The sequence below is a fragment of the Schistocerca gregaria genome, chromosome 3 (assembly GCF_023897955.1).
Source record: "Schistocerca gregaria isolate iqSchGreg1 chromosome 3, iqSchGreg1.2, whole genome shotgun sequence".
In the NCBI taxonomy this organism is placed as follows: Eukaryota; Metazoa; Arthropoda; class Insecta; order Orthoptera; family Acrididae; genus Schistocerca; species Schistocerca gregaria.
In genome coordinates this window covers 273,560,424-273,584,081 of record NC_064922.1, presented here as the reverse complement: position 1 = coordinate 273,584,081, position 23,658 = coordinate 273,560,424, and the positions used below count along the sequence as shown (strand labels likewise).

General features: G+C 37.6%; 1 protein-coding gene across 2 annotated transcripts in view; it reads right to left on the bottom strand.

Moving 5' to 3' along the window:
- LOC126353802 (transmembrane protein 41B-like) overlaps positions 1 to 17,748 on the bottom strand; it is a 53,338-nt gene extending 35,590 nt beyond the window's left edge. Inside the window, exons 1-2 of one of the 2 annotated variants that reach the window (XM_050002899.1) lie at positions 17,540 to 17,748; positions 16,009 to 16,153 (exon numbers count right to left, since the gene is read on the bottom strand). In XM_050002899.1, the coding sequence (XP_049858856.1) occupies positions 16,009 to 16,153; positions 17,540 to 17,564 (170 nt within the window). In that variant the 5' untranslated portion in view covers positions 17,565 to 17,748. Of the gene's footprint in view, positions 1 to 16,008; positions 16,154 to 17,335 lie in introns of both variants that reach the window. The other variant, XM_050002898.1, reaches the window with a different exon arrangement.
- Positions 17,749 to 23,658: the final 5,910 nt, after the last annotated feature.

Here is a 23,658-nt window from a genome sequence, read left to right as displayed (position 1 = left end):
CGGTAAGTCTTTCCGCTCGGTAAGTCTTTCCGCTCGGTAAGTCTTTCCGCTCGGTAAGTCTTTCCGCTCGGTAAGTCTTTCCGCTCGGTAAGTCTTTCCGCTCGGTAAGTCTTTCCGCTCGGTAAGTCTTTCCGCTCGGTAAGTCTTTCCGCTCGGTAAGTCTTTCCGCTCCCGGGAATGGAATGACTCCTTACCCTCTCGCTTAAAACCCACATCCTTTCGTCTTTCCCTCTCCTTCCCTCTTTCCTAAAGAAGCAACCGTCGGTGGCGAAAGCTAGAAATTTTGTGTGTGTTTTTGTGTATTGTTTTATTGTGCCTGTCTACCGGTGCTTTTCCACTTGGTAAGTCACATCATCTTTGTTTTTATATTAAAAACAAAGATTCCAAGACTTACCAAGCGGGAAAGCGCCGGCTGTCTGCTTGTGTCTGTGTATGTGCGGATGGATATGTGTGTGTATGTGTGTGCGAGTGTACACCTGTCCTTTTTTTCCCCTAAGGGAAGTCTTTCCGCTCCCAGGATTGGAATGACTCCTTACCCTGTCCCTTAAAACCCACATCCTTTCGTCTTTCCCTCTCCTTCCTGAAGAAGCAACCATCGGTTGCGAAAGCTAGCAATTCTGTGTGTGTGTTTGTGTGTTTTGTTAATGTGCCTGTCTGCCGGCGCTTTCCCGCTTGGTAAGTCTTGGAATCTTTGTTTTTAATATATTTTTCCCATGTGGAAGTTTCTTTCTATTTTATTTACATCTTTGTTTTTAGATATATATAAAAATGTGGGTTTTAAGGGAGTGCGTAAGGTGTCATTCCAATCCCGGGAACGGAAAGACTTACCTTAGGGGGTAAAAGGACAGGTATACACTCGCGCGCGTGCCCACACACACACACACACACACACACACACACACACACACACACACACACACACACACACACACACACACACACACACACACACATCCATCCGCACGTACACAGACACAAGCAGACATTTAACATGTGTGTGTCTATTGACCTGCCAGCGCTTTCAACAGAAGTTGCAGTACTACATTTCCTTACATCGACAATCAAGCTAGGCAACAGTTTAGCAAATAAGAGGTAAAGAAGAACAAAATTAAATGTTCACTAGATATCTCAACTCCAACCCAACCAGAAACTCACACCTTTGGCTTTCCATTACTAAGGCAGGACTCCATCAATATTGCCAAAACATCTTACTGTAGTTGTAAATACAATTTTGTCACACACAGAATCAATTTCTTTGGCAAGATGACAGGATAATTTTTCTTGTCAGTCTTGGCCAGTACTTCATTTGTTAGGTATTGTCTGGCCTTTTCTGTGGAGACTCCTTTGAAACAGGCAAACTAAGAGGCAATTAACAAGTACTGCCCAGAAAAATGGGCCAGTATTCTGCCATAGATAACTTTCTACAAAAAAATAATTTAAAAAACCACAACACTTTATAAAAGCCTAAGAGAAGTGAATGGATCTGATATTAAGAGGTGCTCGGCTCAACCCCAATTTTACAGCGTACTTCCATCTTCCCATGTGGTAGAAAATATGCTGAGTCAATGACTGATTGGTACAGTCTCAATCAAATACCTTTGTGACAGACAGATTGGAGTTGTACTAGTGTGGAAGAGGGATGAGTATTCGGGGGGGAGGGGGAGTGTTACCAGCATGCAGTCAGCTATACTTGACAACGCCTTGCAAGGGCCTAAAACAGGCAACACAGTGAGCATGTGGCACTGTAAAAAGAATTACAATTGTCAGCCAACTCTCCCTTACTGAAATGATGTGATAACATTGAGTAGTCTTATCAAATAAGTCCAATATTTTAATATTCCACGAAAACAATGTAGGCACCAGAATTTTCTCTTTTTAGTCAACATGATACATTTCCTAATCAGAGAGGTTGTGTAGTTTTGAAACTGCTGGATTCGCATGTAATGACTCCAGAGGTAAACCTACTATATATGTATTTAGTTGTTTGTTAGTGGGTAAAATGACTGCTGCAATAGTTGATGGAGTAATCACAGAATTTGATGGCCAATGAATTCAATATTTCACTAACGCAGCTATTTTCTGAGAACTAAATTTCATTCACATCACTACTTTTGTTTGTTTCTTGTTTAATAATAATCTATATTGGTTTTGTCTTTGTTCCTGCAATTTTTCCTGCACAGGACACATGTTTTGATTTTTTATCTTTCATTGTTAACGTGTGACCATCATCATCAGATAAAACACTGACTATATTTTACATCTACATCAATCAAAGCAATTGGGTCCAAAAATAAATTGTTATTGTTGTCCTACATACTTCAATTCTCACAGGCAATTTTACAGAGGTAAATAATCCAGTGATTTAGTTGTTCCCAAACAGTACTATCTGGCAGAAAATCAAACTCCACAAATCCTAAATAAGTCTGTGTAACCTTATTAAAACTTTTCTAGCTGTTTTATGAAGTTTATGATATTTCCTGCCAGCAACCTGTAAACTGCTAGTACTAAAGGTTTGTGTGTGTCTCCTGATCCACTGCTGTGGTAGAGTATCAAAGAGCTTTCCAACACAATATGTATTAACCAGAAGGGCCTGGGATGTAACTCAACTGTTTGTATATTTGTCCACTTCCTGTCTGCTACTGATTATACAGTAGCACATGACCTTGTATCCATCAAGAAGTACATTTGATTTCCATGATTTATATTCTGATAAAAACAATAAATCCCTGATGAAATTCCAACTGTCCTTTCATTTTCCTGTACGGATATGAGGATTCTGACGTTTTTATGGAAGATACTAAATACACTCAATAGTCATGGTTCTGTTCAAGCTGCAGCACTGTTTTGCTAATGGCTCCTTAAAGTGTTACTATTCTTATTCTGCAGCTCTATCTTTGGGTGCAACACATTTGATTACTGGGTAGGATAAATACTGCTTTGATCAGACTGCTTCCAGTAATTATTCATAGAAGCGGTCTATTATCAAATTTACATTCAAGTCACATCATTTATGATCCAACTGAGTGAGAGACAATGTATCAACGAACCATATGTGTGAAGGGCACTCTTCCCTGTGTGATTCTACAAATTCTGCATCAACATGTCAGAAAGAACACTTTATAGCTAGGGCTTACCATAACAGTGAAAGTGTAGTATCTTTAGACCAGTGTGAGCACCATTTTCAGTGAAGTTCTTGTCGTTACCCTCAGTTATATTACTGAGATTGGGATCCAAATGCTGCTTGCAGCACTACTATTATTGATGATCTTCTTCACCAAGCTCCTTCCACAAAATGACTAACTCACAGCTGACATTACAGGGTCCTGCACTACACTTCGAAATACTAGTTACCTAGTTATCCTCTTCTAAAGAGATATGTAACAATTCTACATTTCTTTCAATGACTACTACTTAACATTTAAACTTTCCTTTACACATGAAGCTTACACCTCATGTCCTGAAATATCAGGCTGCTTCTGAACTCTCGAGTTGTCTGTCTGCTGTTTTCCACAGCCTCTAAAGCACTGAAACTGCTGGAGATGTCTAGACTTTAGTGATCACACTTGAGTGTCTCCAGGATCTTTTCACTGATTTGAAGGGCTTCATTGCAACCCAATCTGCTGAACTAGACAAAATTATGATCACTCCTTTCTTATCTCCTTAATTTCACTTTCTCAGCTGGATTTGGTGCCTTTTATTGTTTTGTAGCACAGATGTGTGCTTAAAAATTTTTCTTTGGTACACGCATTTATGTAATTGTACAACATTGATGATACAAGTTAAGATTTATATTTGGATTTTATCTTCCTTACTGTATGTAACACGCAGTTGTTGGCATTACTGCTACTAGGCGTGTATAGTTATCACTTTTTAACCATTGTACTTCGAAAATGAAGCATATGATTATCCCCACTTCTTGACTAGTGAACAAATAACTATGTTTAATGTATTCCGGCTGTGAGGTATACAATATCAGCATAAACTTGTAATGTAATACAGCCCTTAATAATGTCTTTGCTATACATTCGAACAGCTGTTTTGTACTTACATCTGGATGTAAACATACCCAAAGAATATGTTTGATGCCAGTGCATTAAATAATGTGGATTCTTGGTGATTTGTTGCTCAATGTGTACTTAAGTTATATTGTAAATGGTTCTCCCACACCTATTATAAGCATTCTATCCCTAGTTAGTACAAATTATGTTTGTGGTTTAAGTGGCGCCACAGGTGGACTGGTGGATTGATCTGCATGTTCATCCGTTGTGACATGTTACACAGAGGTTATCCAAATTTAAGTACTAGTCTCTTTAATATTCATTACATTTTTATTCTACCTGTGTTTTGGTGTGTTTACAGGTTGCATGATGATGACTAGAAAGTCTAAACTAACAAATAGCAAATAAATTTGAAAATTATACAACCCATATTGACAATGTTTTAATTTAAAATAACATAATTAGTTGCTCTTTTTTCAGTGCTGTGTTGCAATAACTACAGTAGTGGCCAGTATCAGTTGTAACAAAGATTATGTTAAAAAATTCCAGTCATGTAACCAAGATCATGTTCAGAGCAGTTCATTATCTGTAAAGAGTAGATTACTGAAGATTATTCAACAGGTGAAGATGTTTACTGACAGATAGTTTTGTCTATACCCCTACACAGCCATGATGCACTGTTATATAGTACCAATAGCTATGTGCAAAGCAAGTGACAAAAGTAGTAATTACATAAAAAATACTAATGTTATAAAAATACTAATGTTTTAACAAATACAAAAACAAGTTAGCCTTTGTTAAACTATATGGCTGTGATGTATTTCTTTATAGTAATACGTGTTATTTCTTACATATGAGTACACTAAGAGTGCTATAGCTGCAAATGCAATTTAAAAATTGACACAATGAAACTGACAACTGCACCATCGTAACTATGAACCTATTATCAGAGCAGCAGTTAAGTAATCAATGACAATCAGAGCTAAGAACCACAATCAATTTCTGCTTTCAAACTTCATGGCATGCAGAACCTCCTTAAATATGGCACTCCCTTGCACTGCTGCTTGAATTGGATATAGTAAAAAACAATTTGAAATACAGTCAGTTCAACTGTCTATTCAGTATATAACCTAACAAGAAAATATCTCAGTCCAAATGCCTGGCTTAGGCTATGTTAAAATTCTTTTTTTCCTTTCCGCTCTTACAAATAGTTCTTTCTATGGCATCTATCATCACAAGATGAGAGTGGTCATCAGACACAGACACAACAAATAAATTGATAAATAAATAAAATTCACAGAACGAAACTTTTATTCTGCAGCAGAGTTTGCATTGTCATGAAACTTTCTGGTGGACTAAAATTGTGTGCCCGACAAGTATTCGAACTTAGGCAACGCTCCATCATGGGCAATGCTCTTACTAACTGATCTATCCAATCAGGATGCACCTATTTCTCCACCATATACTTCCTCCCTGGAATGCTAGTGAGAAAATTCATCTTTCACATACAATTTTGAAATCATTTGATTTGATGTATGGGAGACATGTCAAGTTTTACAATAAGAAAATTTTAGGAGAAATACATTTATGAGATAACTGTTTTCAGTGTGACCTCTTTGTTCAAACTGTGAAAGTGTCCTCAATAAATTCTTCAACAGAATAACAGAAGAGTTGAAGGGGAAGGAAGAGGGGTGAAGGAAAAGAACTGGATCGGTTTACAGAAAGGGATAAAGTTCAGGAAAGTCACCCAAAACCCCAGGTCAGGAGACACTTACCAGACAGGATAAGAAGGAAAGCTTGTACAAGCTAAATCCTTTTGTGTGCTTGTGAGTAGGTTTCTTATCAATCCATTTATATTATATTATAAATAATTGATTATTTTCATTTCAATAGAATAATAGCAACTTTTCGCAACAAGAAAAAGGCATGGGAAGAGTTTAAAAAAAAACTTGAAGATGTGAAGAGTAATAAGAAAATGTTCTATAAAATGAAAAGAAGGCTTCTGAAGTACCAGTAAAGATAGAAACAGAGGATGGTACTGTGATAGAAAATCGACAGAATATAAAATATATCTGGAAAGAACATTTTCAGAAACTTAACACTTTGGGTCCTGAGCCATTGTGCGCGAGTGTCTACCATAAAGACTGGCTGATTTTAACATATTTTAAACTACTACAACTCATGAAAGGTTTCAGTTATAGCAATAAAATTACTCTTATTGAAAAACCTAGACTTTTTTGTTTAAAACCATATATAATACCTTTCTCTTGAATTAATACATACTTTTGACAAGCGTTATTATTATAACATTATTTTTGAAAAAAGGACAAATTGGTCAAAGGTATATTCACTGTATTTTCTAGAAGGATTTTTTTTTATTTTACACAAAAATTGTAATTATGATGTATACAGTATGTCTTATCTACAGTAACCTCCTGTAACTATTGTAGGATGCAATTTTGCTCTTTGTGTGGTAAATTTTGAAGCATGGCATTTTGCACAATGCTACTTTACATTCACTACACTGGTAGCTTGTGTCTTTTCGCCACACTTTTCCAGTCAGTATTTCCCCTCTCAGACAACACACTAAACACTGCTTTTGTTTCTGTTTCTTATCTACCTCAGTCTCAATCTTTTCCAGGAAATGATTTCCAGCTGATAGTCTTGAGAGTCCAGATGGACCAGGTCGGGGTTCAAGATCTTTGCTTTGTTCAAGATGTGCACAGATAACTGTCATGAAGTGAGATGTTGTGAGGCGTTTTCCAGTAACCCTGTTGTATAATATGCAGGAATTTACAATCGCCATTAGTATAACATGGAATGCCAACTTTCTCTACCACTTCACAGTTCGATGTTCAAATGCGCCGTATGACAATCGCTGATCTGATAAGTGAAAACCAAACTTGTTTTTATTGTAGTCTGGCTTTGACTTCTCTCTTCCTCTCTGATCAGTGAAAGTTACCATCTCAGCAGTGTGCCTTGTACTTATCATATGCACATTTCTGTTGTCCTTCCAACACAGTGCTAACATATTTCCTTTAAGCCTGAAAATAAGTTCACCTCACTGAAGGTTCAGATCTTTTATAACACGAGGCAATCCCTGCCGAGATTTTCTTGTTGTTGCCACAAGAGCAGTTTTTGCAGCTTCCAGTTCTCAAGCAAGTATTGGACTTGTGTAGAATCTGTCCATAAACAAAGTGAAGCTTTTTCCTAACAGATTTGCAAACAATGCCTTTACCAGAGTCACTGTGTCAGGCCTTTCACCCGCATAAACAGAGAAATTCCAGATGTAACCTGTGTCAGATTCGGATAACATGTACAGTTTCATACCATATGTACTTGGTTTTTGTGGCATGTAGTGTTTGAAATACACACGACCTTGAAATTTACACATGCCTTCATCTATTGTAATTTTTTGAGATGGTGTATACACACGCTGCAAATTAGCACACACATTATCTAGGGGGGTCTCACCTTGTGCAGTGGGTCACAGACAGTTTCTCCTTTTATCTTAGCTAAGGAATTATCACTTATGTGGAAGTTTCTCAAAATAGAAAGAAATCTGTCACAGCTCAAGATGTTTGGACAGAAATCACACAACATAACAGGGTTCTTGGGCCAGTGCTCTCATACAGGTGGCCTCATACTTACACACATATGGACTACAATTGCCAGAAAATTCCTTATTTCCATAAGTTTAACTCCTTTTCACTTTGATAATGAGCAGGTGGGTGAAAGGGAATTTGTGCTTTGTAATTGCATAATGCATTGTTGAGCATACAGATTAGTTTGTTCCTTTATATGTTTCACCATACTGTCAGTCAGGAAATATGAAAAAAAAGTTCTAGAGGTGCACTGCTCTGGTCTAAACCGACAACATTGCATATTCCGGATTTTCCTGAGAATAGATCGATATCTGGTGCACAATCAGTACTCGTCCAACCTTCCTCAGAATCGGTGCGGCGCGCAGGTCTCTGCTTCCCCCTCGCCATCAGTTTCGCTCGTTCTTTAGACACAATATCGACGGGATTACTTGCTGCTGAAGTGCTTGGACATCTGCTCTCCTCTTCTGAATCTATCAGAAGAGTATTTGCAAATAAAATCATAATTATGTACTGAGAGTTTTTTCAGTGAAAATCTGAACAAAAATTATACATGTTTTGTTGTCAGAATTCTTTACCTGAACTGCCAGAAACTACTTCTTGAACATAGTCCACATCATCATCAGAGTCATCAAGCCACATCATCATCAAGCCACATTTTGCCATGTCGACACTACTGAGACTGGGTGGGAAAAAACAATCGCCGTTCACAAAACCCGACAAATAAAAAGGGAAGCACACGCTTCCACAGCATGCCCGCACCATCTAGTGAGCGATACTCGAACTACAGTTCATGCAGCGCCTCCCAGACAAGCGGGAGCTGTAAGAACACACAAAGGAAGGAAGGGGAAGAACGAGAACAATTGCCCTTAAAATTACGGGTGCCAGACTTTCAGGAACACCGCACATGCCCGTATTTTTAAGGACACCGGCGCCTTAGTGTTAAACACTGAGGAGCAGGTACACAAGGAAACAACAAATAACAGGGAAATTGAGAGAAGTTGGGAAGCAGAATTACGACAAATTACACAGGAAGAAATGGAAAAGGCTTGAAGAAGATGAATGGGGGGAAAGCCTCAGGACCTGAAGAAGTATCAGTGGACATAAGAGCAGCAGGTTCAGTGGGAATGCAATGGCTGTATAGAGTACTATCAAGTGTGTGGAGAAATAGTACAATACCTGACAATTGGAAAAGAGGAGACATTGTTCCCATCTTCAAAAAAGGCAATAAAAGATTTTTTAAAGAATTTTACTAAATCAAATAAGTGAAAATACAGGAAAGGAGCTGAGTGAAGAACAGCATGGGTTTAGGGAAGGAAGAAGTACAACTGACCTGATATTTTCCATCCCTCAACTGATGGAAAAAAAGGTGGGAGTATAACAAAATGGTAAGAATGGTTTTTATAGACACAGAAAAGGCATATGACTCAGTTAACAGGGAAAGACCCTGGAAAGAAATGAAGAAGATAGATATAGAAGAGGGATACATTAATGTAATAAAGGCAATGTACAGAGAACACAAATGTACAATTAGAACACCATTGAGGAACTCTGAATACTTCAAAATAAGACAAGGACTTAAACAATGAAGTATTCTATCTCCTGCACTTTTTAATGTTGTGATGGAGGGAATGAATAGAGCAGTTAAATACATAGTAAAAGAAAAAGACAAAGATGATTTTTGCACGTAATATGGGGGACAATAAAGAGGTAGATGTACAGTTACAACTTGATGTGTGGAAGGATATAATGAAGAGGTATGGATTAAAAATAAATAAAGATAATAGTGAAGTAATGGTATTTGGAGGAGATGGAGGGATCAATGGAAATATTACTTTGAATGGAGAACCCCTAAAAGTGGTAGACAGCTTCACTTATTTAGGGAGTGAAATATCTAGTGATGGTAGAATGACCAACAAAATTAATAGGAGGTTACAGAAGGGAGGCAATTTTTACCAAACAATAAAACACCTGATTTTGAATAAGGAAGTTTCAGAAAAAGCAAAACTCCTTATGTGTAAGAGTTATTACTTCCATATTGTCACCTATGGAGGAGAAACATGGGCAATGAGAAAAAGGGAGTGGAGCAGACTGCAAGCAGGGGAAATGAATTTTCTCAGAGCAGTTAAGGGATAAACAAGAATGGACAGAGTAAGGAATGTAGATATTAGAAAGGACCTTAAACAACAAAGTATGAGAGAAGAAATTGATAAAAAGAGATTAAGATGGTACCGACATGTTAACAGGATGCGCGGGCAGAGACACCCCAAAAATATGGAGGAACTAAAGAAGGATGGAAAAAGACCTACAGGGTGCCCAAGAACATGGTGGAAAATGGAAGTGAGAATGTCTGTGGAAAAGAGAGGTGTGACTTGGCAGCAAGTGGAGGAAGAAAAGTGGTGGGAAGACTGAGCCAAATGGGGAGGACTCGTCAGCACCCAGACCTGGCAGTAGGTGGAGCGGGATCCAGATATAGATAGATAGCTTTAGTCCACTTTCACAAAACAGTGTATGCAAGAGAATGTGTGAAATTTGGAAAAATTGGAGAGAAGTACCTGAGGAAGTAGCACTGTGAGGCTGGATTGTGATTAGTACCTGGATAATTCATTTGGTAAGAATATTGCTTACAAAAGGAAAGGTTCTGGGTTGAGTCCTGGTCCCACAAAAACTCTGTAAGAAAAATCCATAATTTGAGGCAATTTCACTGTTATTCACTTTGACAGCCATTCAATCAGCAACCTACCTAACAGGTTCAATACATTAAATAAGTATACACAATAAATAAACCTCTTTTTATATTGTTCAGCAATCCTAATGTAAGAAATTTTGCTGATACTAAGCTAATGGAAAAAACTATTATTTTTTACATTATTTCCTTGTAACTAACTATTTTTGCATCTATATAAGAAATCCTTAAGCCGCTGCGCTGTCCATGGTGGAAGGTACATTGTATCAATACAATCAGTTTTCTGTCCTGTTCTATTTACATACGGAGTGAGGGAAAGTGATTATATTCCTCTGTATGCATCGTAATCTCTCTCATCTTTATCTGATGACTCCTACACAATATATAATTGGCAACAGAATAGCTCTCTAAATTTACCAACAGGGTTTGGTGAGAACTACAATGTATTTCTCCCAAGGATCAACATTCAAATTCTGTAAGCATTTATTATCCCAGCGGCATGTCTCTTCAATCCATTTGATGTCTGCTACACTGCTACTTGATAAGAATGTAAAACACTGAATCAATGTCCTAGAATTGGCCACACTCATTTCTTTTATATGATTCCCTTTACAGATGCATTGCACTTTCCCAGAAGGTTTTCAACAAAGCTCTGCCACCATTCACTGCCCTGAACACTGATATTACATGATTATTCCATTTCATATCATTTCTTAGTGTTACCCCTAAATACTCTTATGATATGACATGCTCAAGATGTTCATCACTAAACCTGTAACCACATACTTATACAGTTCTTTCTCTTTGTTTTCCTAATCTTTCTGCAATTCCTTAGAATTGTCCAACAACAACTGTTTCGTTTACACAACAGCACTGTCAATGAACACTCTTTTCGTGCTGCTGTGACAAATTGTTTATGTATACTGAAAAAGTAGAGGTTTATTACACTTCCTTGGGGAACACATGATGTTACTATTTTTTCTATGGAACACTCACCAACTAGTCTAATGTATTGGTTATGTTAGTCAAATAATGCTGAAGCCAATCAAGTTATGGGAAAATACTTCAGCATGATTGCACCTTGGTTAGCAGACAACTTGTAACAGAAATCTATAAAAACTGAATCTGTGTGTTCACTTGCAGCTACTGTTTGCAAGACAGTAACCAATGTCATATATTATGAAGTATTATCTTAAAAAAGTTGCACAAATACTCAATCACCACTTCACAGACTTTCAAAGTGGTGCAGATTGGCAACTTGCTTTAAAAAAGAAAGTAATATCCAATTACTACAAAGACATACAAATAGAACTGGTCAACTCATAAAAATACCTGGGAGAAACAACTCGCACAGATATGAAATAGAATGATAATCCAGGCTGTCGTATGTAAGGTAGATGTAGACTTCAGTTCACTGGATGGATAATGCAGAAATGCAGCCAATCTACAAAGATGTCTGCTCATAAATTACTAGCGCATCCCATCTTAGAATACTGTCCACGTATGTTGGCCCCCATATCAAATAGGACCAAATAGAGATACTGAACGAATACATAGAGGGGCGGGGCAAACAGTCACAGGTTTCTTTGCTTCGCTGTACTGCATCACAGTAATGCTGTCTTTAAGACACATGGAAATGATCTACCGAAAGCTTGCTTAAAAAAAAAAAAAAAAAAAAAAAAAAAAAAAAAAAAAAAAATTCACTGCAGAATCTAGATACATTGTTTAGCCCCTTACATATCACTGCCATAAGGATTACGATGACAAAATAAGACTAATTACTGTCTGCATGGAGGGATTTAAGCAGTCATTCTAGCTATGCTCCACACTCAAGTGGAACGATATGAAACGTTATAGGTCATTCCATGTCAAGTGTCCCAGTTTAGAAGATGCTCCCAACTCAATCATCAAGTTTTGATGAAATTTGTACAGTACATACCTGAGGGCCCTACATGAACTGGTGCAAAGTTTCAGGCTCACCTGTAACTTGGTTGAGCTGCTAGAGCCACTTTTGTGAACACCACCTTTACGGAGAACAGAAAGTTACAAAGAAATCTTCTAGTTTGGCATTCCACTGTTCCTAATGTAAAAGAATTAAGACTCTTGCTTCTGGGTATACTGATACAACTTTTTGCACTCTACACACAAATGATGGAAGCAGAGATCAGAAAGCAACGCATTTGGCATAATCTCAGTTCTAAGTGGGCAACCAATCATGTTGTGAGAAATTTGTCCCATACTTTAATGAGGCATAATTAGCGTAGAAAGTGCGCTATAGACCTGGCCTTTTGCCATACTACTGTCATCTGGGTGTTCAGTATATCACAAATTTGGACCTGGCTTGTGTGTATACTTGTTGTGCTATTATCCTGTAAATTTGCTAAAAAAACAAATGTCTCAAAATATACCCATGTTCAAAGTCATATCTCAGAATGGACGCCTACCACATTATACTCATTAACACAATTCAACAGAGCATATTTCATTCTATCAGAAAAAGTTATTTCCATTTTGGTGTCTCGTTGGGTATGGTGCAAAAGTTGTGCCTTAAATTTGAAATTTTGTTGATTATGTCTTCAGTGTTTAAACATTCATTTTGCTGTTTATTTGGTGATTTTAAACCTGTTTGTAACAGGTTTATTGCTAAATTTAACCATTTAACTGTACTAGAGGTTGCTACATAATTTTTGTTAAGCTGGATACTTATTAATTTTATTTCTTTTCTTTATTTAGGACTTGGAAATTTGTTCTTTGTGCCTGAAGCATATCAAGTTGTAGCTAAAATGGAAAAACAAGATCAAGTAAAAGTAGGCTATGCAGTTTTGGAAATACCGATTCCCCATGCCATTTAATTACATACAGTGCCTTAAAAGGACTAAAAGCTGTAAAGGAACTTTCCCTAGAAAAACAAGAATTACTTACTATACACACTAATGAAACTGCTAAATTATGCTTCCGCCACAAAGCTTTACTCCTACAAAGATTTGAATTTTTGCAAGCATCATGCTCCAACCCATTTGGTACGAACAACCATACTACACAAAAAAAGTTTGCACTCAATCAACATAGAAACAGCTGATCTACTAAAAACGATAACTGTGTCTGATATTAAACCAGGCCAAAAAATGTGCCCTTCCTGTAGAAAAGAATTTGATACACTGAAATATTCAAAAATGGAAGTTACATCTCAGTCAGATGAAGACGAGAATAATGTTGCTCACGGTTTGTATACAAGCTTAACAGCTGTTGGAATACCACCATTAAAATTTCAACAAATTCATGCAAGGGATACAAAAGGATACGCAAAGTGCACAATACATCAAGTTAAGATGCAATTATTAAGATAATTGCAGAAGTGGGAGGACTTGATCTCTGTGAACTGGAGCAACTATCCACAAGCAAGCAATTCTTGACTTGGTCAGATTACAGTCAGCTGGTCCAAGAATTGAAAGACTAATTACATATATCAAATCATAATAAGAAAATTCAAATTTTGACCTTAGTTCCCCAAAGCTGGTCTATCAGAAAGAAAGAATGGTCAGGAAGGCTAGAAAGTTGGACAGGGAATATTGGCACAGCCCAAAGGGGATTGCCTCCGTGTTTTTAACATATTTGATGAAATCCCTGAAGCGCATGTTTAAAGAAATTAAGCATGTTTATTATTTTAGGGACGGTTCTGCCACACAGTACAAAAATTTTAAGAGCTTCCAAAATCTTTGGCATCACGAAAAAAAGAGTTAGGCATTACTGCAGAATGGATTTATTTCGGAACAAGCCACAGGAAATCCCCATGTGATGGAGTTGGGGGCACAGTTAAGTGCTTAGCAGCAAGAGCTAGCCTTCAGCACCCAACTGACAACCAAATCTTAACATCAACGGATCTGTTCGAATATTGCCAAAAAAATGTGCATGGCATTTAATTTATCTACACTGAAAATGACATTATTGAAGATGCAAAAACCGATCAAGAAAAATGTTTTGAGGATGGATGTACAGTGTCTGGTAAGAGAGACCATCACCATTTTGTGTCAGTTGATGAAAAGGGACTTCAGATTCTTAAAGTATCAAATGATACATTGTCATTTATGGCAAATGTTAACCGATTTGCTAAAGTTGCTACTAAACATGTTGCCATTACTGAACTATGACCTGGACAGTATGTTGCTCGCATTTATAATGGAAAATGGTAGATAGGAAACACCTGTAAACTTTCATGTGAAGAAAAAGATGCCTTGATTAATTTCATGCAGTCTCATGGAGCTGATCAATCATTTCACTGGCCAGCTAGAACAGACATAGCCAGAATTGCAGAACAACATATAATTGCAGTCATACAAGTTCCAGCTGCTACAGTGATAGGGCGGCAACACAGTTTGCCAGAAGCAACAGTTTTGGACATCAGCAACAAATTTAAAGCATTTAATAACTGAAGAATCCTACATTAGGGTTTGCGAACTACAAGGAGACCCAAACAAGGGTTGGGAACCTGTTGGATATCCACATTCAGGTTTGGGAACCTGCTAGTTCCCACTTTCAGGCTTGGGAACCTGCAGTAAGGAAACCCACTAGTGGCTGACCTTGCATGGCTATCAGGCATCGCCCCTTGGTGATGGGGCTACCAGTCACTGAGACTGGTAGCAGCATAGCCACCATGGACTAGCCCATGGATTTTTCTTGAATTACAAAAAGTTCAATAGTTTAGGTGAAATTTTTGTACCTTGGCCAAAGAAACACCAAAATGGAAATATGTTTTCTAATTGAATGAAATGCACTCTGTTGAATGGTGTTAATGAATGTAATGTGGCAGGTGTCTATTTTGAGTCATGGGACTTTGAACATGAGTATATTTTGAGACATTGAGGTTTTTAGAAAACTTACAGGGTGATAGCACAGTAAGTATACACACAAGCCAGGTCCAAATTTGTGGTGTAGGCCTACTAAACACCCAGATGATGATAGTTTGGCAAAAGACCAGATCCATAGCACACTTTCTCCACTACTCATTAAAGTATGGGACAAATTTCTCACAACATGATTTGCTGCCCACTTTGAACTGAGATTATGCCAAATGCATTTCTTTCTGAATCTATTTCCATCATTTGTGTGCAGAGCACAAAACCCAGAAGCAAGAGTCTAACTGTTTTACATTAGGAACAGTGGAATGCCAAAATTGAAGGTTTCTTTGCATGTGTTCAGTCTCTGTAAAGGCTGTATTCACAGAAGGCGCTCTAGTACCTAAGCCAAGTTACAAGTGTACCTGAAAATTTGCATAAGTTCATGTAGGGCCCTCAGGCACATACTGTACAAAATTCAACAAAATTGAAGATGGTTCATGTACAATGACCCTTTGCTAACTACCCTCTGGCATGCAATTCACAGTGGTTCGTCGAGTATCTATGTTGACTTAGATATACCATGGATTGCTGCACATGCTTTATGGTTTCAAATTCTGTTTTGGTGTGGTTGAAACATAATTATTTTATAAAACTAGGGACCAAATATGAAGGGGGAGGGGGTTAAGGGAACCACTAGCATATAAAATGTTAGTGTTTCATTCATTCAGGTGTGAAGTGCACTGCCTTTCAAGATACAGAAATAAATTCTTCCATTAATTATCCTTCATTAGAAACATTACAGTAGGCTATCATTCTCATTTTTTTCCAAAAGGAAATAGTCAACTAACAGAACTAGTTATGATAGTTACAAATTGGTTTGTACTTACACTTCAAGTTCTGGGAAGTTTGCATACAAATAAATTAATGCAAAACATGAAATAACGAATATTCCACCAACAGCAAACGCTGCTTGTTTTGGATTGCCAGGATTTGTTAATTTAGGAGCCACGGAATTCTGGTTTGAATAAGTAACTGTGAATGGAAAAACAATCTTCTAGTTTTGTATCATACATAAACATACATTAGCCTACTGATGTAAATACAGTAAGGAAAGTTCTGGCAGCATGTAAATATTTAATAGTAAAAGTGATTACTCACCAAATAGCAGAGGTATTGAGTCATCAAAAGGCACAGATTCTCTCTCTTTTGTGTGTGCCTCTTAACAACTCCATACCTCTGCTACTTGATGAATTACATGTAATATACCTCTATACAACAGAGTCAGTTAAGTGTCTTAAAATACTTTAATAATTGAATAAGGTACACAGAATAGGTCTTAAAACGGAACTATTTAAATGATGTGGAAGGTTGAAACAATAGGCCCAAAAACTGAAGGCACGGACACTGACTTGAATGGGGTGGAAGAAGTAAACATGATCATGAGAAATAACGTCAGAAACATAAAAATTGCCCTGTCAGCTCTATGTTATGACAAAACATCGGTACACACGAAACTGCTACAAACGGCTGACAGAAAGGAAACACACAATACTGCAGCTAACAGTTACTGATGAATAATAATGTTTCAAAATCTGTTTTTGGCAACGCCTATTATCTGTTGATGGCTTAGCTAACGATAAAAGTATATAATAATTGCCCCGTTCTTTGCACAAGAACTGTTGAACAAATGAAGTCAAAGTTTCAATGCAAACTACAGCTCTGAATCCAGGAAGATCAAGCAGACTTCTACACTGGGGTAGGCTAAAAAAAAAAAGAGTCTTACTATGCTTCCCAGTTCTGTCGAGGCTACATTATCTAATTGCATCGTTAGATGAACAACGCTATGTACCAACAGAGCAACAAGAAATAACTTGTACCCCAGATACACGGAAATTGATTATTCTCATGTATTTACGATACAATTTCGGCATTTTAGAACAACTAAATTAACAACAATTCAAACATACATTTTCTGAGCCGTTTATCAGTTCCAAACGCTGTAGTTCTTTCATGACAAATTTTTCATATTTCTTCGATAACCTTATTAACCTACAATATTACCGGTTTATTTCGCAAATCCGATACGAGATGCTAGGTGCCGCTTTACTCTGCATATTTTCGTGTCTTTTGATTGCCTACGTATATCGCACAGATTGCGCATAGGAGCTATCGTCGATGTAATAATTTACGGAAAGACTGGGTAAAAGACATTACCATTTACATTACGACGTAAAGGAAATCTCGTACCCCAATGTGTTTCACTAGGAAAATGAGGATGTTGTCTCTGGATATGACAGGAAATCTGAATAGGGTACGTGCGTCTCCGCAATGACTCAACAGTGTAATCATTTACAAATCTTCTAGGATTTGGTTCAAAATAAGTTGACGTAATCTCTGCGCACTGTACTTGTAATTCACCTTCATCAGAACTACTCGATGTCATGGTTCTTCTTCTTTATAAAGCGCCAATCTTATGTTTAACCGTCATCCGTTACACTCCCATCACTACCCAAACATAAACTTCAGTTCCTAGCACGTGACACAACACTTCATTCCACGCATTCTGCCAAAGATGCTGCCCGCAAAAATATCCACCCAGCTCTAGCATGTCTCTAGTAGGAAATGCCCCCTAGAAATATTGGTGAGTCACGAAGGTTAGAAAACTATATAAAATTAGAAAAACACCGAAAGAAAAGTTTGAGGATAATGATTAAGCCCTGGAATATAGGATTCAGATTTAAACAAGAAGCTAAACGTTTTGTTAACAGCAATAAATTTGATATTGAAAGAGTCATGGATCTACACGTGAAAGATGAGATAATTTGAAATTTAACATATCACTGCTCTAGTTAATAACAACTTGAAAATTGTTGCAATCTTCAGTGATTCGTTTTTGCATGTGCCATAAATCGCATTAACTGTACGTATCGTACTACATTAGCATAGCCAACTGCATTTTCACTGAACTTGTCCAAAGTAGTAATTTGGGTAATATATATATATATATATATATATATATATATATATATATATATATATATATATTACCACACTGGCACTGACTGTGGCTACTTCGGCATAGGCCGCTGTCGGCCTGCCTTTTTCGTAAAGGTATTAAAATAGCAATAAAGAAAAAAAAAGCTACTTCGGGACTGGTTGCCAGTTGGGGAACATCAGGACTGCGACACTTCAGCACTGTTTTGACTCACAGGGCAGTGAAAAACATCACGTGTGCAAGAGCAGCAATCGACAAAGAAATCGTGGCTGCATTCTTTGCCAATTAGGAGATAGGGACAGAAGGTGTTCTACCTGAGAATGTGTGGAATTACGTCAAAACCAAATTAGTTGATGATCTGGAGCGTTAGAAAATAATTACCAAAGGGGGAACAATCACCCCGTTAAGTATATTACAAAGCCGAAAACTTGTGAGACACATTGACAGAAAATGGGCCACAGGGAGCTCGGCAAAACAGAACTATGAGTGGGTGGTCTGACAGTGAGTGCTTTGAGAATTGGTTTATCCAATTACTCCTGCCTATCTTGAGATGACAAGATGGTGTTGAAGCTTATTATAGGCTCACATATAAATCTTGAAGTGGTCCAGTTGTGTGAAGAGTACAACATCAAATTAATTGCACTGCCACCGAATGCAACCCACCTTCAATGACCACTTGATATTGCATGCATTTGACCTTTGAAAGTACAATGCTGGAACATCCTTGGCGATTGGAAATTTACAGCAGTAGGCAGCAGGTGAAGCTCTGTGCTCAAAAACCAATTCCTCACCTTGCTCAAGAAGCTGTGGGAATTTTGACCTCAAGAAGAGATAACTTGAAAACAGGCTTTTAGGAAAGTGGCATCTACCCCTTGAATCATCAAATTGTGCTGCAAAAGCTTCCATCATTCATGATGGTCCAGAAAACAAATGTCACTGCAATTATTGGTAACACACCCACAGATCAATTCATGCAGAAGAGAAATGAAGCAACTCAGAAGTGTCAAACAGTGAGGCATAAAAAGGTAAGCGTTCCCAAAAAAAGAGCATTTCTGCAGAAGATGTTCTTCCTCCCAAGGTGAATGAGCCATCCACTTCAAGAGTACGAGCTAAAATAGCACAGAGAGCTCGTCATCAAGCAAAGATGATGCTAAATAAAGAGGACACAGACAGCAATACTGACAAGAACTCATCTTTTGTACATTATGCAGAATCAGATGACAGAGCAAGCATGGATGTTGAGAATGAAGAACATGGATCCAAAGACACTGATGAGTCTGCACCAGCCCAGTTAGTTACTTCCCATGGGTTGGTTGATTTGGGTGAGGGAACCGAACAGTGAGGTCATTGGTTCCATTGGATTAGAGAAGGATGGGAAAGGTAGTCGACCACTCCCTTTCACTGGAACCATCCCAGTATTTGCCTGAAGCAATGTAGGGAAACCATAGAAAACCTAAATGAGGATGGCCAGGCGCATATTTGAATCGTCAAACCTCGCATATGTTAGGAACCAAAAAGAGAAAGTGTTTGAGATGATCATACTTGTCACATATGAAGGTAAACTATATCCAGGACAAGTCAGAAAAAGAGAAACAAAGGGCTACTGGTCTCCATCATGGAAAAATGTGGAAAAAAGTGGAAGTGGCCTGAGAAAGAGGATCTTCTACAATATGCAGCAAATCATTAGCCTGCTGAAGTGAGTTGGTTGTCAAGATATTTTTTATGTTAAGCAGATGGGACTGTATGCACTGGACTGAATTTTACCAGACGCCATAATTTTGTGGCTGATCACTGTTACTAATTAATTTCTCTAATTCTTCAATGTGCTTAATTTATTAACTTCTTCAGAATTTCTGTGTTACTGTTACTTTTATGTCATTTTTGTGGAGCCAATACTGGTCCAAATAAAGAGATATCATTATGGTGGAACCAACCCAAGTAAAGATTTGGTAGTCTAACATTTGGACAGTTTTCTTTCTTTATTAGTTTTAGCCTGAAAAGTTACTTGACCTACTTGGCAAGGAATGGTTACAGAACAAAATGAGTTTCATATCCAAAAAGAGGAAGGTTAAATCTATCAAACTCATTTACATTTAGTCATTTAATATGCTAAAACGTTTCAGAAATCCAGGAAAATACTAAAACCCATCCCAAAGTAGTCCCAGTTTACAATATATGAAGAACCGAAACTCAGTAAATAAATATCAAATGGAAAGAATTATGACACTACATGGAACACACTTATATGAAGTAGTCTCTTGTATACAGCCAGAAAAACATAACAAGAAGTTCGAATGTAGCACATGTGAAAACAAATGCAAGGAGACACACATCTGTGCCACATAAGGCTGATTTATTGCTAATGCAAACAACGATTGTACCAGTAGTCATTCCTAGGTGATGATGTGAGATGAAATTGAAAGCAAATGATGAATTAAATAGTACTGACAAAAAATGTTTAATTCATCTATGAATACGAAATGAACAAAACTTTTTGAACAAAGCATAATAAATATATTAATTTCCCTTCTAATGTTTATCAACAGCATACTATAAACACTGTACATATAATTAGTATTATATTCATAAAATGGCACTGAAACTGATTTCTTTATCTGTGTATAATTAAGGATTTTACTTAATAACTTTCTTTCAGACCAGGTGCTGTGGTGCAATGGCTAAGACACTAGAATTGTACACAGCTGGACAAAGATTGAAATCTACATCCAGATTTTGGTTAACTGAGATGGCTCTAAGGTGCCTGAAATAAATGAAGAGAGGCTCCTTTGAAAAACACTTGTCTGATTTATTTCCATAACCTTATCCCATCTGAGCATTGCATTATAAAATACTGAAAAATGGAATAAAATCATTTGATCTGAGATTTTGTTCTGACCTTAATACCTCATCATTGATGAGATGTCAAACAAAAAACATCCCATCTTTTTTGTAAGTCGTGACAAACTTGTGATGCTTCTGGCTTTTCAGGCAGATGTATTGAGTGTATGGTTCTCACCAAAACTCCTTGATGAAACTCTTCAAAGATCTTTGAGAGCAAGTCACTCGAGCTTGTGCCCATCAACAACAGCTGAGTAGACAACTTTTTCTGGAGGGAATGGGGACTCAGTTCTAGTCACGTGCAGGTCAGTATCCCAAAACAACAGCAACTGACCTTTCATCAACTGTTTCAATGTTTGGAATTGGAACATGAGTTGCATATACTGAAACTTTTGACACAAATGAATGGAAATGAAAGCACAGGAGTAGAAGAACTGTGTTGCTTGTAGATGATCATGTAAATCATAATGTTTTCATCAGTATTCTGACGCACTCATTTGTTGTATGTATTCAAATCTCTGCCCTTCTTTACAGTTTTTGCCCTCTGCAGCTCCACCTTGCATCCTACAGGTAATTCCCTGATGTCTTACGTGTGTCCTATCATCCTGTTCCTTCTTCTTGTCAGTGATTTCTATATGCTCTTTTCTTCATCGAATCTGTGGAGAATCTCCTCATTCCTTCTCTTATCAGTCTACCTAAGTTTGAATATTCTTATGTAGCACTGCGTCTCAAAAGCATCAATTCTCCTCTGTTATGGTGTTCCACAATCCATGTTTCACTACCATACAACACTGCTCTCCAAATCTACATTGCCGGACATTTATTCCTCATATTTTCTCTTTCTAGATCAACGTCTCCAATGAAATTGTCTTGATTTATCTTCAGTTTGGCTTCCATTATCAAGCACATCAGAGCTGCCTTTACCTTTCCTAAAACCAAATTGGTCGTCATCCAACAATACTCCATTTTCTTTACCATTCTTCTGTACATTGTTCTTGTGCGCAGCTTGGATGCATAATGTGTTAAGCTGATCATTTGGTAGTTATCACACTTATTTCTCCTTTCTGTCTTCATACCTGTGTGGATGGTATTTTTTTCGAAAATCTAATGGTAAGTCGCCATTCTTATAGATCGCCAGAAAAAAAATCGCAACACAAAAAAGTAATCAATAAAGAGTAAACAAATTTCGAGAATACATATGTCTAGGTAATATATTTAAATGGTTAACTTTGCAAGATCACAGGCTAATGTAAGTGCAAGCTAAAACCATTGCAAATGTGAAATGCTGGTATGTTAATAACTGGTGTAACTGCCAGAAAGTTACATGTAAGCATGCAAATGTGCATGTACAGATGCTGGATGTCTGTTTTTGGGATGGAATCCCATGCCTGTTACACTTCCTCCGTCAATATGGAGATGGTTAATGCTGGTTGTGGATGGTGCTGGAGTTGTCATCCAATGAAGTCCCGTATGTGCTCTACTGGAGACAGATCTGGTGACAGAGCAGGCACTGGCAACATATTCGACACTCGGTAGAGCATGTTGAGTTACAACAGTGGCAGGTGGGGGAGTGCTATCCTGTTGGAAAACATCCCTTGAAATGCTGCTCATAAACAACAGTACAACAGGACGAATCATATGACTGAAGTACAAATTTATAGTCAGGATGCATGGGACAACCACGAGAGTGCTCCTGCTGTCATATGAAATCGCACCTCAGTCCATAACGCCAGGTATAGGTCCATGTGTCTAGGCAGCGCGCGCTTTAGGGTGGGGCACCATGTACTAAATGCATGTAAAAAAAATTACAATTTACAATCACCCATTTCAGGAAACTAAAATATTATTCAGTCTCATTCAACATACGTCGCTAATCTCATGAATGCACGATGAATTCGGGGTAGCAGAAGAGAAATCATGCTGAATGCAATTTTCGTATTGTCTGCAACCATCCATGTTTGACGCGGGCTAGCACGGGCTCTACCAAAGCGCCTCTCTTATTTGTTTCAAGAACTGCAACAAGGAAGAGCCCATGCAGCCGCACCATCTCTCGTTCACAACAGAAACTACCGGTCGCTCCAAATAAAAGAAAATACTGACTGTGAAATATACATTACATTATGATTTAATTAATACAAATGTATTTATATCGAATATTTGTGACTTAATGACTCATGTACATTAATTAATAGATCATGCAATGTGTGCACTGCATTCATAGAGAATTCTGCCCTGACATACTGTAATAATACAGCGCCACACAATGTTTGTTAGACTGCATATGTTGGCAGCGCTACGATTTGCACCCGCATGTCAGTAATTGTCAGTAAGAGTCGCAGACAGCGGTCATGTTTTCGTGGCTGAATAATTGTGAGTGAAACGAGTGTTGTGACTGTGTCAACATTTTAATTTTCTGGTAAGTGCGAAAAACTTTTTTATCTTTCAGTTCAGGTTTTTTTCTAGTTACGTCTACTGATAGGTGAATTTCTTTATTTGTTATAGATCGAATATTGTGGTCGCGAAATAGAGCAGTGTCCAAGCTATAATTTGTCAAATTATTAAATCATGCCAGAAGAGAAGGAAATGATTAAAAAAAGCTTTCTGGTTCAGAAAATCGGAAAAGAAAAGCTGAAAAAGAAAAAGTTCTTGAAGAAACTAAAAAGCACATGAATATTTATAAGGACCTTAAAGGAAATTCTAAGGC